Source organism: Solanum verrucosum, unplaced genomic scaffold, assembly GCF_900185275.1.
Source record: "Solanum verrucosum unplaced genomic scaffold, falcon-dt-bn FXZP01000238.1, whole genome shotgun sequence".
NCBI lineage: Eukaryota > Viridiplantae > Streptophyta > Magnoliopsida > Solanales > Solanaceae > Solanum > Solanum verrucosum.
The window spans coordinates 1443260-1459571 of record NW_026020630.1 but is presented as its reverse complement, the minus strand read 5'-3'; the positions used below and the strand labels follow the sequence as shown (position 1 = coordinate 1459571).

At 32.3% G+C, this 16312-nt stretch overlaps 3 protein-coding genes and 1 pseudogene across 3 annotated transcripts in view; 2 read left to right on the top strand and 2 right to left on the bottom strand.

Moving 5' to 3' along the window:
* Positions 1-16312, bottom strand: part of LOC125811880 (casein kinase 1-like protein 4) — a 123185-nt gene that overhangs the window by 86124 nt on the left and 20749 nt on the right. The gene's annotated exons all lie outside the window — the stretch shown is intronic.
* On the top strand, positions 4358-5979 carry LOC125811881 (E3 ubiquitin-protein ligase ATL42-like; annotated as a pseudogene).
* Positions 10024-14607, top strand: LOC125811882 (probable lactoylglutathione lyase, chloroplastic). Its single transcript, XM_049491434.1, has 9 exons — positions 10024-10300; positions 11472-11676; positions 11782-11906; positions 12053-12117; positions 12413-12625; positions 12751-12798; positions 13781-13888; positions 13996-14136; positions 14244-14607. The coding sequence occupies exons 1-9, from the start codon at positions 10162-10164 to the stop codon at positions 14283-14285; spliced, it is 1086 nt and encodes a 361-aa protein (XP_049347391.1). The 5' UTR covers positions 10024-10161; the 3' UTR covers positions 14286-14607.
* Positions 15518-16212, bottom strand: LOC125811884 (putative B3 domain-containing protein At3g24850). Its single transcript, XM_049491436.1, has one exon. It carries the CDS (start codon positions 16208-16210, stop codon positions 15518-15520), a length of 693 nt encoding a protein of 230 aa, XP_049347393.1. The 5' UTR covers positions 16211-16212.

Here is a 16312-nt window from a genome sequence, read left to right as displayed (position 1 = left end):
TACTTAACCATGATTAACTGATGTGTATTTTTACCTTAATTTTAGTGAACTAAAGTCGATATGGATAATTTTTTACTATTAATTAGCAACTCATAAGTTAATGAAGGATTAGTGATTTAATTAAGAAGAAGAATATCTCGTGATCTGTCTGTTATAAATTAGGTTAAGATTTACATTCTTTTAATGAGTCCCCCCCAACCCACCCCCACCCCTCTTTATATAGCTATGGAAAAAATATAAATTCATTAATTCCCTTTATTTCAAGCAATTTTCTGCCTACCAATAACTATAGTTATCAATCAAAGTTTAGCTATTGTTTTAAAAATAAATAAATATTAGACAATTGTAAATGGGAAAATAACTTTTGGAAAAAATATCTCTAACTGAAATATCGAACAACTCTAATATACGGTAAGGGTTTTGTTGTCCAAATATTTCCACATTAAAGAATAATTAAATATTGAATAGTTTTGAAATCGTGACTAAAACTTGATTAACCATTCAAAAAAAAGGGGAAATTATGCGGATAAGTAAATATATACTAGTTAATAGACTTATATAACTATAGTTTGACTTATATACATATACAAATACAAATACAAATTCTACACACACGTACATACATACACACACACACACACACACACACACACACACATATATATATATACATATACAATTCACCTCTCTCCATTCTTTGCCCTCTCTCGCTCGCCTCTCTCCCCACTCTCCCAATCTGGCTCGCCTCTCTCCTCCCTCTCCCAATCTCTCTCACCAGATATACAAATACATATGTATACAAGTTATATATATACAATTATTTGACAGCTATATATATACAATTCGCTTCTCTCCACTCTCCTCCCTCTCTTGCTCGCCTCTGATCTCCTCCTTCTTCCAATATCGCTTGCCTCTCTCCTCCCTCTAACATGTAGCTACAAATCATAATTAGCAAACTATAGCTATGAAACATAATTAAGATATTTTTGAGTGACTATATGCGAAAATTTCCAAAAAAAAGAAGAAGCTATTCCCAATGTCTCCACTTCATAGTAGCCCAATATCTAAAGTTGTGATCTAAGTTCACATATCACATATGAAGGATAGGCCCAAATCACCTTTGCGTCATACCCAATCCCAAATTGCGTATATAGCAAAATCTCGCAATTTTTTTGTTCGTAAAAAAAGGCGTTAATAATGTTATTTATGGAAATTTCTCTTGATGTAAATATTAGGTGTAAATAAGTTTTTAGGGAAAATCCTCTCTTCCACCTCTACACATATATGTGTCTTAAGAGATTTTGATTTTTCTCTTTGAAATATACAATTCAATATATTTAATCTTTAATTAACTTAAATAAGTTTTTTGGGGCCGTTATGTAGGAATATAGTATATTTCTTAGAAGTATATTACCTTTAAGCATAAAGTAATAATACAAGTTTAACAGAACATGTGAATGATTAAATGGTAGAACGGTTAATAATTTTGAAAATTTATGAATATTCAATTATTCATGAGAAAAGGAAGTAAAAATGTACATTTCCGTTTAATTATTTTTGTTGATAACCAAAAAAATAGAAGTGCTATTAACCCTTTTTAAATTGTTGATTATATATATATATATATATGCATTTTGCCTTCTCTTTTTTCTTTGATGATAACTCCCCCTTGTGAAGGGAAAAATGCAACTAAAATAATCAACTTGTGAATCCTCATTAAAGGATAGAAAATTAAGATATAATTTCAAAGGCATCATTAGTACTTGCATTTGCATATAATCCAAACTGCATTTGTATATCATAAGCTTTTCAAACAAGTTTCAATTTTTCTAATTGCACTTGATGTTTTTAATTAATTGTTTGATCCTATAATAAAAAAAGATAAATAGCTTAGTATAGCAATCACACTCTTCTTAGACTTGAGAGTTAGTTGACAAAATGTATATAAACAATTAAATTTTGAGTAAGTACTAAGTACTAGCTGACTCTTGAATTAATATAATCCAAAAATGACAGCTATGTTTACTATAATATCATGCAATTGAGTTTTAAAAATCAAGTTTATGCAGAAGAGGGTGTAAGTGTAACCTTTCCTACTTCTTGACTTAGAAAGGTTCTAACCAACCTTGGATTGTGATGCAGTAGTGAAATTGTTTCACTCTTAATCAAATGTCTTGATTTTCGGGTTCGAGTCCTGGTTATGAAGAAAATTTTGTTGGAAGCGCCGCCCCTAAATGAGCTCAGCAATAAGCGATCAAAATTTAGTCGGAACTCCAATCTGAAAAGAAAAAATGACTTAGAAAGGCTCTTTATTTTTCATTTTTTTTTAAGTTGCTCTCTCATGCACCTACATTTTGACTTTTTCATTATCATGCAATAAAACCTTGACACCTCTTAAAATATTACCTATATGATACTTATCAAATTGAATTTCACTTCCTTTTTTTCCTGAAAAATATGCTAGAAAAATGAAGCCATATCTAGGTACTATTTGCATTTAATAACACGATGTGTCCTTCTGAGTTACTTTTTAAATTCTGTCTTTAGAAATAGAATTTATTATACCTAATAGGCGAGGAAATGATCAAAATGGTCCTTCATGTATATGAGTTGCTTTATTTTGGTCCTTAATATATTCTAGGTGATTGAAATAGTCATTCATGTATGACAAAATATATTCAATTTGATCATTTACCCTAAACTTAACAAATTTGTCCCAAAAAATGTTAAATATAACGGTGGACCCCACATAATTTACAAATCCACTATTTTTCTCTTCTTAATTTATTACTTCAAAATCTAACACTATTTTATCAAGAACAAATGCAATACCAGCCATATTAGCATTTACAATCACAAGACAAAACTAACACAACATAGCATAACTTCACACAAAGAAGAACCTAAACTCATACACTGAATCTTGTCCCGTTCATCAATCGCAGAGCCACATCAGGAATGAATACACAAGTTACATAGCTACTTCAGTCAGAAATACCAAAAAATAAATCTAGTAGAACCCACTTATCAACAACCAAACAAGGACGATACCAAAAATTCACAGCAATAGCCCCAATAACATGAAATTCAAGAACCCCAATACACAAAGTAAAACTTGTTCTAGATTACCCACCAAAAACCTCCACCATCCCACATGTTGACCTTTCTGGAGAATTAATCACTCCAGACAATAAACAAAAGAGGATTATAACCAAAGGAAAGAAATATCAATAGATTAACAAAAGCAATCATGTATATAGAAAGTACCAAGAACAACGTAAATGCAAATATTATACCATTCAATTCCTAGATTATACAATTAACTTAATTTTCTATCTTGGTTAGTTCTACTGACAAATGAAATTCTTGATGATCCATTTCATTCAACCTTTTTACAATAATTATTTTGTGAATTGTGTGGTTAGATGTTAGAGAAAATGGTCATGAAACTGTTTCTTTGAGCTAATAAAGATGGTAAAAATGGTGAATTTTGTAAGTTATGTGGGCTCCACAGTTATATTTAACAGTTTTTGGGGATAAATTGTTAAGTTTAGGGTAAAAGACTAAATTGAACACATTTTGTTATACATGAAGGACTATTTCAATCACCTAAAATATATTAAGGACCAAAATAAAGTAACCTCAATACATCAAGGACCATTTTGATCATTTTCTCCCTAATAGGCTATGAGTTCTTTAAGGGTGCAAAACATTATTTATGAAATATTATAATGTAAAATTATACATTTATACCTTGCCAAAAAGTAATTAAAAATTAAAGACCCACACAAAAGTAAAAGTGCAAATGACCCTACCACTTACTTGGATTTTGTAATTCTAACAAAAAGAATGTGTTCAAATTCAAGCATGTCCATATTTTCATCACTGAATTTAACTTCTATACATTGACAATATCATTATAAGATAACTATCGAGTAACCGTTCACAAAATAAAAAGAGATTAGTAAGCTGAAAAATAGAACAAAGTTATGTTAGCACAACAAGCTGTTTTAGTAAAAACCTTGCACCGCCCTTGAGGCAAATCAACTGTTGTTTTCGCTCTGATTCATCTAAACTCATTTTGTTCAACGCAATATATAAATTTTACGTGAAAAAATCCACAAGAATCAAAACATATATTAAATCTAAACTCATAATTTAAAAAGTACGACAAGGCTGCAACTGAAAACTTTAAAGATTGAACTCATCAAGTTAAAATTCTAGATCCGCACGCCTTTGTCCCCACACCTCACCATACCTTTTTTTTTTGAGATTGTGACATATAAAAACAGACAAACCAAAAGAATACTCTTTGAGATGACCCCATAATAAAAAAGATGCCAAACAAACTCATGTCATGATACTAACCTCCACAATCTTAAAAGAGCCTTGTACACACAAAATAAGAGGGACATAGTTCATTCTAATTTTCATATCTTACCCTTTCTTTTTCTCATAAATCATTTTTGGTTACATACGTGATGTCGAATTCAGACAGAAGAAGTAATCATATCGCGATTATACTAGTCATAACAATCCTTCAATTTCCACTCCTAAATATTGTTAAAGCCAATGACTACAACACATTTCAAGAATTGCCATCAACACAAGATGAAACAAACAATTTCAGGCCAAGTATAGCTGTTGTTATTGGTATTCTCTCCATCATGTTTTCCCTAACATTCCTTCTACTTCTCTACGCCAAATTCTGTCGTAGATCGCCTCTAGCTCTCCACAACGCGATGCAAATTGATCAAGATGGACTAACAACGCTCCCAATGGCACGAGTTTCCTCAGGTATAGATAAAACTATCATAGAATCACTCCCTTTTTTCAGATTCTCTTTGCTTAAAGGCTCAAGACAAGGCTTAGAATGTGCTGTTTGTTTATCAAGATTCGAAGATGTTGAAGTCCTTCGATTACTACCAAAATGCAAACATGCATTTCACACAAAATGTATTGATCAATGGCTTGAAAAACATTCGAGTTGTCCTCTATGTAGACATAAAGTCAGTATAGAGGACAACTCATTGTTAACATATTCAAATAGTTTTCGATTTTTAAGAAATGATTCCAATTTGGAACTTTATGTACAAAGAGAAGAAAATTGTGGCAGCATGAGTTTCAAGAAAAACGAAGATAGTTTTTTCGATAAAACAGAGGAAAAACAGAACATAATTGATGATGATCATCATGATATGTTGCACAAGTTCAATCATAAGATTGTTGTGTCTGATGTTGTGTTGAAACATCGATGGAGCAACGTTAGTTCTTCGGATTTCATGTTCTTGAATACTGAAATGATCAATGACATGACGAACAATAGATTCAACTCATCATTAGAATCAAGAAATTACAACAATAATATTGTAAGTACATCAAATGTGTTGAGACAAAATGAGAAGAGAAGTATGTCTGAGATTTTGATATGTCCAAGATTTGATGATTTCAATACTAGGAATTGTAATAGAGACAATTCTATTACTTGTGTTGAGGAAAAAAGGATGAAACTTTGGCTTCCAATTGCAAGAAGAACAGTTCAATGGTTTGAAAATAGGGAAAAAAGGTATGCAAGACAATCATTCAATGTATAGTTTCTTGTCTTCCATAAGTATTTTTCTTATCTGATGTTCGGTATCTGCTTTTGCGACTTGACTAATCTGAATTTGCATTGGAAAGTCTTGTTTTCAAAGTAAAGTGCAAAGATGACATTTTACTTCAATTCGGTCAAGTCCGAGATTTTTAACTAAGGATGGATGAGTATGTACCATCTGATTCGTGATGGTAAAAGGCTTTTACTTACTTTCATTTGGTGGGATGAGGTTTGTCTTACATATGTAATGTTAAATCTAATTAAAAAAGAAGTAAACACTTTTGAGTTTTTTTTTTCTTGCCTTTCTGAGATAGCGGAAAAATATGTACGTACAGTCTATCATATACAGATTTTATCTGAAAAATTATACTGAATATGTTGTTATGTGATTTTTGTTCTTGTAGTGTTATTTCTTAGCCAAAAGAAGTACATTTAATTATTTTTCTGTTTTACTTGTTTTGATATATTATTATTTAACTTTTTTCTAATTGTGTGATTAGGTCTAACAACTCCTTAAAATACACAATTTATGAAATGCCACCTCTTGTCCATTTCAATGATACCCATCTTTTTATATTTTTGTAATTTTCTGGCTATCACAAGGAATATGTGATTTGTAAAATGCCAATTCCTGGATTTGGCAATTTTCTGTGTCTTTATTAGGGATTTCTTTGATACTCCGGGCCCATATAATAAAGAGTGACGAAGTCAAAAATTTTAATAAAAAATAAATATATCAAGAAGCTAATGCCATCCAATATCTACTATTTAAGATATAATTTTTCGTGAAAGAGAATTTGGATGAACCTCGTTTCCCTTCCAGCATGATTTGGAGAGCACTGAATTAGAATAAAAGGTTTATCATCACATCATTACAGGCAAGGGGAGCTTGCTCGATTCACAAATTGATCCGACTCGTAATTCACTTTTGATCCATTTTCGAATACTTGATAATAGTAATATTAATTGTGATTATATTCATAATAGCTTATGTGAATTAACCAAGAGCCCTTTGCATCATATCTAAGAATTCTTCGATTCGAGTCCAAAAAATAATGTCACTCAAGGGCGGTTTTGCCCCGAAATTCAAGTAAGAGTAGTTTTAAACTATTGAAATATTGTTGTTGTTTGTACTCTTCATTATACATCATATTTTAATTTAAGCCGACTTATTCTTATTTAATTGTATTATTTAATCAACAATAAGAATAAATAATACCACTACAATGTATAGTACTACTTTTTTTCCTTGTATTTTCCTAGTTGCTATTTTTTTTATATAGGCTCGTAGGTACAATGTCATGATGATTGAATATGTTGAACTAAAATCACAAAATGAAAAGTGTATTTAAAGATATATATATATATATATATATATATATATATCTTTTATAATGAAAAGAACATAACTGTTAAATTAATATAATACCGACTTGTTATAATTAAAGATTGAATATTACTTTACCTTTATATTAAATCTAGTGAGTATTAGTATAGAGACTTATATGGATAGTCCCAATGTTTTAAAAGACTCTGTTGGGACTCGCTCTGGGGCGGGACTTTAGCAAAACGTTCTGAGATTCAAGTGTGGGATTTAGTTCTATAAGACTTACGCCCTAAGCACCCGACTGTACACCCTAAGTACGCCCAACGCCCAACGCTCGGGGGCTCGCCTAACAGATCTTAGACAAATTATGCGTTAAAATCTTTAGTTAACATTGTTGACCCTCATAATTCTTGAATAAATGAATGATACTTCATAATTTTTTAATCTATTGAGATAAGAAGATTGAGAGTAACTCAAATAATAAGTTATAGTATCACATCTTTACTATTTGATAACATTGTGAAGGTGATTATACATTATGTAACATTTCTTTTTAAAATATGTAATGAAATTTTACTTTTTTCACTTATCATTACTCTCCATGGTTTTGTCATAAATCTCAAAGTTATCATATTTTATTGGGATAAGGGTCTAAAAAATATCCCAACTTTGGTCAGATTTGTTGTTGCGATACTAAACTTTCATGAGGACCTATTACCTCCGTAGACTATTTAATACCGTATTTTTTACCCCCTGAACTATTTAATAGTGTATTTTAAAGGTATATATGTGCCCACGTGGACACATTACTATTTATAATTTTGCATTAAATTTTATGTCCACGTGAGAAAATATATATGTTTAAAATACGGTATTAAATAGTCTAGGGAGGTAATAGGTCCTCATGAAAGTTTAGTATCGCAACAACAAATCCGACCAAAGTTGGGGTATTTTTCAGACCCTTATCCCTATTTTATTTAGCTATTTGAAAGTAATTTTATTTTTATTCATCATTGAGTGATGTTTTTATTATAATACTAGTAAGTTTTGTTTATTATTTTCTTTTAGGGGGGGGGGGTGAATTGCGTAATATGATAAAAAAAATATTTTTATAAATAATGATTCTTTTATTATTAAAAAGTTAAGACATTAGAATATTTATACTTGTATAATCATGTTAGAAGTTTTATTTTCTATGAGTTTCATTAATCATGTTTGTAATTATTTCAAACTTTGATGTATTTTTATAATTTTGTGTTATTATATTATTATAGTTAAAAATTTAAAGATCCATAGAGCTTACGCTCCACGTCTCGAGGCTTACGCCTCGCCCTAAACTAAGTAAAACGCCTCGCCTCACTCCCACACCTTTTAAAACACTCGATAGTCCTAAATGTTTGTCTATATATTCTATTATTTTAATTTTCCGATTAAAATTTCTAGCTTTATTACTATATTATTTTAACACCTAGTAAAAGTGTTATACCTAGTTCCATTTTCACATTAAGACAAGGCTCCTTAATTTTATTCGATTTTCTTCATATATGGCCTTTATTAATTCGTCAGCGCATAAAAATCTTTGATCAAGCTTCTATCTTAAATATTTGAATCTTTTTAATTATTTAGAGTATATTCGAACTTTTTCAATTGATCTACATATTTCAAATTATTGCATTTGCTGGTAAATATTATTATAATTACAAAACAAATTAGATGATGAGTAACTAAAAAGACAATTATATTTCATATGTCATGTTAGTTCAGATAATTTTTAAACACTGCATTAATGTGTCTAGGTACGTGATAGTTAATAGATATTAAAATTACTCCTTTGCCAAAAAAAGAAAAGAAAAAGGCTAGACTATAGAGCAGTAATTAATTTATATGACATAATTCAAATTTTGAGAGTCAAATAATTTCTAGCCTGGTGACATATAATTGATCTATATCTTAATTATTTTTTTTGTGTGTGGATCCCATATGTTTTTTGTTTGCTTATATTGTGTCAATTGATGATGAAAATTTTAATTAGTTGTCCATAGGGTGATATCATCTTGGTTGGATTTTCCAGAAATATCCCAATACACAATTTCAAGCCCCGTGACATATAATTGATCAAATAGGTTAATTTAATTAATTACCTCTTTGTATTTTCAATGGGAAACTATATAATATAATTATGCTTGCCTCTTTTAAAGATTGGGGATCTTGATTTCAAATTAATTCATGATTTAAATTTCTCTAATTTCTTCTTCTTTTAATTTGATCATTCTTATTCGCTTTATGATTAGATTAATTTAAATTTATGCTTGAATAATATAATTCTCCCTTTCGGGGTAAAACAATTTCAATTAAAATGTATTCACCTCAAAACTCGAACCTAAATCATCTTGTTTTAACCTAAAGCTGAAACAATCTTCAATTTTAACTATAGAGAAAAACATACAATTCAACGCAAAGGAGATGATAATGACTTGAAGTAACAAATCTAGATAGTCAAAAGAATTTGACAACCATTAAAGATGGTAGTGGAGTGATTAGTATTATTCTTTATTTCTTAATAAAAAGTTTTTGATTCAAGCCTTGAATATGTAAAATTATATAAAAGATGTAATGTTATTCTTAATGCATTTATGATTATTATTTTTTAAAGAAAAAACATACAAATTTGGTCTAAGCAAATACTACACTATAGTATAAACATGTAATTTTTCTAAAGATATACTAAAAATAGAGAGAGGCAAACAAGATAGATGTCTTGTGTGGTTCACATGAATCAGGGATATCAGATACATAAGAGAGTGACGAGCGAGATGAAAGTAAGGCGAACAAAATTTGTTATGTATCCCAGATACACGAGAATCCATTTGAATACAGTGTATGTAGAACAACTCACTCCTAATTTTGACCCCATGTATCCTGAGATACTTGTATCTAAATGTATTTGGACACACCAAAATCTGATAAGATTCGTAATATTACAAATTATTTTTTCACATAATTTTGATGTTTGGGCCATAATAGCCCATCCATGAAGCCCAAAAGGAGTTGGAATAGTGTCTTGATTCTTCTCCGTCCAATCCTACAAACTTTGTCATCATCAAAAATTGTTTCTCTTTAGCTCCACACTTCACTCCACAAATATCAAATCTTCAATTTTTCCAAGAATCACAAAAAAAACCCAATCAATCATCCCTCCATATATATAGGAGCTGCAAAAAGCAGCTTTAAATCAACATAAATGGTGAGAATTTTACCTATGGCATCATCAATTAGACCTTCACTTTCATCTCTCAAGTTTTCTGGGTCATCACGTTTCTCAGTTTCGCTTTTCTCACACAATTCTACACGGAAATTCACTTATTGTCATCTGGGTACTGGTAAATTCTCTATCTTTTTCATTTTCACCTCTCAATTTTGAACCCCTTTTTCGTATTTTTGCTATACCCGCTTCGTTTTTTTTTTTTTTTTTTTAAATTTATGACCAATTTTTTGTGTACCCATTTGGTGTTTTTTTGTAGTATAGTATGTGGACCAGAGTACTAGTAAATTGCACAAGGGAAATGTTGTATGCTGGTTGGATTTGGAGGTTAAAGAAGTTGTTTTAATGCTAGTGAAATAGATTTTTCTTCATTTGTGTGTGTGTTGAACATGGAAATGAGATTCTGGTATATTGCTGAAATAGATGTACCATTTGTTATTGAATTGTCTGTATAAAGTGGTATTGGTTTATTGACATATAGTAGTTATCTGTGTTTCGGGTAGTGAATGTTTTTTACTTCGTTACAGGCAAAGATATTTTCCATAGAAATTGAGTACTAATGTCATTTGTAATGCAGTCTACTTTAGAAATATCTTAACTTGTAGTCGTATTGTTTATGCTAATCGTACATAGCTAATGTGGTTTACTACCTTTCTGTTTCCCATTGGATTGAAGACGTCGTGGCAAATGACTTTAAAAGAGGGTCTAGTCGTTAAAAGTCTCATCTTTTATAGCTGGTTCTTATTTTATTAAAGAGCACCATTTTCTGGGGTTAGAGTTATCCTGGAGGGGATTGAGTTTCGAGTTGCTTTTATTTAAAAGTTCTCTGGTTTCTACTTTTTAGACAGCATATTTGTCGACTGAATCTTACATGCCTCAATTTGCTTAACTTAGGCTGTTATTTAGTTAGTTAAAAAACGACTCCTCCATGCATTAATAAGCAACTACCCCACACTCACCGTATGAACACCTCCCTTAGATGAATGTGGAAACATGTGCTGGAGTAAATTAGAAAGGTTGGTGCAGTAGATTTCTGTTTCAAGTTGTATTCTCCAACTCTTCCATTTACTTTAATTCTTCAGGACAGAGACACTGCCTCAGATAATTTGCGTTAATTTCTGTTATGATTTGCTCGCCAGTATACCAGTTAATGTCGTCCATTTGTATGCTATTGGTGGAAATTGTTGCTTATGTCTGTTGACCTTCAGAGACTACTGTATCCCAGGATGTTAGTGTGTTCATCTGTTCGTAAGAGAGTTTCTTACTTGGTGATATTATTGGTTATGCAGCGGTTCCCCAGTTGCAGTCTTTTGGCCTAAAAGCTTCTAAGCTATTAAGAGAAAAAGGAGGCAGTTTGTCAATCAGTGCTGCCGGAAATATGGCACCTGCAAGCACTGCTGCTACCCAAGAAAATGTACTGGAGTGGGTCAAACAGGACAAGAGAAGAATGCTCCATGTTGTTTACCGTGTTGGAGACCTTGACAGAACAATAAAGTCCAAATATCTTGACACTCCATATTTTTCTTGTCTAATTCTGTTTAATTGTCATGGTCATCTTTTCTCTTACCCTCTCTTTTCACTTTCTGTAATTGTGTGCAGATTCTATACAGAGTGCCTAGGGATGAAATTATTGAGAAAGCGTGACATCCCCGAGGAAAGATACACAAATGCATTTCTAGGATATGGACCAGAGGACTCTCATTTTGTAATTGAACTCACATATAGTAAGTTGCTTCCTATCCATATCACTATGCCATTGCCTTTCATTTCTTGACACAACTCAAATGTTTAAGGCTGCTTTAGAATTTAATGATCTCTTTTCTAAGCTCCTTGTCATGAATCTAATGTTTTAGTTTTATGGCACTGCCAGATTATGGAGTTGACCAGTATGATATTGGATCTGGATTTGGTCATTTTGGAATTGCTGTAGAGGATGTAAGTTTCTTTATAAGGTGTTATATAAGCGTGAAAGAAATTTACGTAGAACAGAACAGACTTTTCAGCACATTATTTTCTTTACCATTTCAATTTTTTGTATATAGAACATGTGATCTTGCATATCTATTAGGCCCTTTCTTTACTTAACTGTTATTGCATTTTGTGTTTGTTCTCTGCAATTCATGTGTATTTCCTGCATAACCCTGTTCATCAGTATTCATATTTTGCATCTTTGACAATTTTCTTGCGCATAATACTTGAGAACTTACCAGCTTGTGGGGGTGTGCATTAGGTTTCAAAGACGGTTGAACTCATAAAGGCTAAGGGAGGGAAAGTAACCAGGGAACCAGGTGCCGTTAAAGGGGGAAGGACTGTAATTGCATTTATTGAAGATCCTGATGGTTACAAGTTTGAACTTTTGGAGAGGGGTCCAACACCCGAACCCCTATGCCAAGTAATGCTTCGAGTCGGAGATCTTGAACGTGCCATAAGTTTTTATGAGAACGTAAGTTACTGTGACTTCATAAGCACTATTGCTATTGTGTTTACTGTTAGTGAAGATCTGTTATTAGCTCTACTGCAAGGATCAGTTGGTAGCCACAAATTCACTGTACATTGTTTCATCTTCAGGCTTATGGAATGAAGCTTCTTCGCACACGTGACAACCCGGAATACAAGGTAATATGTGAACTTAAAAAAAAAAAACAGTCAACATATCTAGTGTAATCATTTCAAGTGTAGGAAGCCAAAATACTTATTGCTAAGTCAGTGGGATGCATGTGTAACTTTATTGTTTGTTATTTAAGTGCTAGCATGATGGAGATAGGTTGACTATCTTATCCCGAAGAAAAAAAAATAGTGGAGATAGGTTAACTTTCTGATGCAATTCCATATGTTTTGGTGTTTGATTTATGAAATGGCAGTTACAGATGTGGCTGGATGGAATGAAAATGATTACTTGCATCACACCCGTCTCCTAATAGAAAATCGGATTTTGAGACTTACTCGTAGCATTGCTAAAATATGAGTCCCTATTAGACCAACTTTTTGTGCAAACATGCTATTTTGTCCTATTGAATGTGCATTATCCAAAGTTCTTTTGTAGTAGTACTTCAATTTGACTACTTGTACATGATCTAATACTTTTCCCTATTGAACTAACTATCTATTCTGATTAGTTTGTTATTCTCGTTCATGGTGATGGAAACTTTTAACGTTATAGATGTTTTATCACTTTGAGACTAGTACTTGCAGATGCACTGAGAATGACAAGTGTTGCTTAAGTAAATCGTTGAGAAAATGTTTTCTGGCAATTGTAGAAATATATACGTCTAGGTGATTGCATTTATTTAGTTATACTTGCATCTCAATAAATTTAAAAAATCAAGAAGTTGACTTATTTACTATTTGAAGAGTCAATAATTTTTACTGACTATGATTTACTCCAACAAAAGTTTAGCATTTGTTAAATCTGAAATTTATAGGCACTGTGCTTCAGTTTGTGGATCACTTTGAGACATTAAGAAAAGTTTGATTTGTGGCTTGATTCGAAGTGACTTCCGTCAATCTAAATAAGCATATAATATAGAAGACATTCGATGGAAATCACATTGTGTATTATTATACAGAATAGTCTTACCAAGCTGTTACGAATTTGCAGTATACAATAGCAATGCTGGGATATGGTCCAGAAGACACGAGCGCTGTGATGGAGTTAACATATAATTATGGTGTCACTGAATATGACAAGGGAAACGCATACGCACAGGTAGCACTCCATAGATCTGTAGCAGTGTGTCACATGTTTTCTTGGTTGCATACCATCATGGTATGCCCCTTGCGTCTTAGTTCACTAACTTATACATATCCCAACAGATAGCTATAGGCACCGATGACGTGTACAAGACAGCAGAAGCAATAAAGCTTTGTGGTGGAAAAATTACCAGGGAACCAGGACCTCTACCCGGTATCAGCACGAAGATTACAGCGTGCCTAGACCCTGATGGTTGGAAGACGGTAATTCTATTAACATTACAACTACACGTTTACCCCTAGTGCCCTCATCGTAGGTTTTAAACTCTTGTTAAATTTGCAAGTTAATCACATCTCCGGAAAACATGCAGGTTTTCGTTGACAATATAGATTTTCTCAAGGAATTGGAGTAAACTATTACTCAAAATACTAAGCATACACGGAACATCTCAAGGACATTGATGCTTCATCAAATTACATCCTCGCCAAAACGATACAAGGAGACTACCACGGAAAAGAGCGTTAAATTGTGCATTTGTGGATTGTATTACAGAAATTGTCGCTTCACCAGAGCATTAGAAGAATAGAAGCGCGAAAATCGTACATCTTCGTGCCTCTTGTAATAAGTTTGTTGATCTTATTTATGCTGCCCTTTCTTACAGGGAAAACTCAGCAAAGTAGAGAAGCAAATAAATCGATAGTTCAGAAAAAAATTAGCATAGTTGGGACTGAGTTGTTGTGTATTTCCATTATATCTAACATCCCTAATTTGATTTTGTTCAGTGAACTCCATTGTAAAAATTGTCCAATCAATACTTTTGTTCTAATAATTAGTGTCATTGTTCTGCAGGCATTAGATAGATGTAAGTTTATAGGAGACGAGCCTCTATACCTTCATAAGGTAAGAGTAAGGCTACGTACACCCCACCCTCCTCAAATCTTATTCATAAGTAGATGTAAGTTTATCGGAGACAAGCCTCTATACCTTCATAAGGTAAGAGTAAGGCTGTGTACGCCCCACCCTCCTCAAATCTTACGCATGAGTTTCCATTAGTTATGTTATTATTTGTAGTGAAACATCTAAACAGTAACACACTCTACAGTATTAGTGTATGGATTATGCAAAATATTAAACTAAGAACTTTCATAAATACTATAATCTATGCACATACGTACACATCACCCCACTTGTGAGATTACATTGGACATATCGTCATTAAAGCTATTGTACACGTCACCCCATTTGTGAGATTACATTGGGTATATCGTCATTATTGAAACAAAACATCCAACCACTTGTGAGATTACATTGGGTATATCGTCATTATCGAAACAAAACATCCAACCACTTGTGAGATTACATTGGGTATATCATCATTTTCGAAACAAAACATCCCAACAGTAACATAATCTTGATGCAAAATATAAACTAACAACTTACATAAAAACTAAAATTATATATATTTTTTTCATATATATATGGGAAAAATTCATCTTTGTCCTCTTTAATAGTAAAGAAGCAAACAAAATTTAGAACTTCCCATCCAGATTATAATCAACTAATAAAAAACTAAACAACTCTAATCAATCACTAATCACTAATGATTAATCTATTTACCATTTTTAAATGTTCTTCGTCTTCCTTTCACCATGTTAGAGCAAAACAGAGCTCACCAGTTCGACTATGGCGAAACATCCAACCAGTAACACGATCACTTTCCTTCAATCCATGTTCTTGAACAAACTGTTTCCAGCTTCCTAAAAGCAGATAAGTTTTGTGATTCCCCCAAGTTTTGAATATCATGTTGCAATATTTACCCATTGGATCAAAAGTTTTAACACTGATACCAGTAGTAAGATCTTCAGATTTTTCATTCAACAATGGGAGAAGTTGCTTCCTTACATATTCATTGTTGAGTAAGAGCCTACCTTGATGTTCATCCACATCGGAATTCGTCAATTGCTTCACAAATGGGTTACTGCATTGTCCAATTAGGGTTCTTAAATTCTCAATTGGGGGGGATTTTGGTAAAGACCCAGGTAAATTCGAAGGCAAAACACGACCCCTTTTTGGAACTGGATTGGAATTTCTAGAACTAGAAGCAGCTTCACGGCCATTAAAATTGCTCGACAGTCGAACCCTTTTTGGGTTTCCAGCACCAGAAGCAGAAGGTGAATTTTTCACACTTTTCGAAATTTGAAGTTCTGGGGTTTCATTTTTCTTGATTCTTCGAAGCCTTCTCTTCGATTTCTCCACAATTTCAGGCTCTACAGGGACGTACTTCAACCAAGAAAGAAGCAATGCGGCTTCAATATCTTCCTTTTCTAGTTTCACCATGATTTCAATTTTGAAACCCTATGAAAAATTCATTTTTGGAAGAAGTAGAAGAAGTAGATTACTTGTACAACAAGTTTCTGCTCAATTTTAGTCGTATTATAA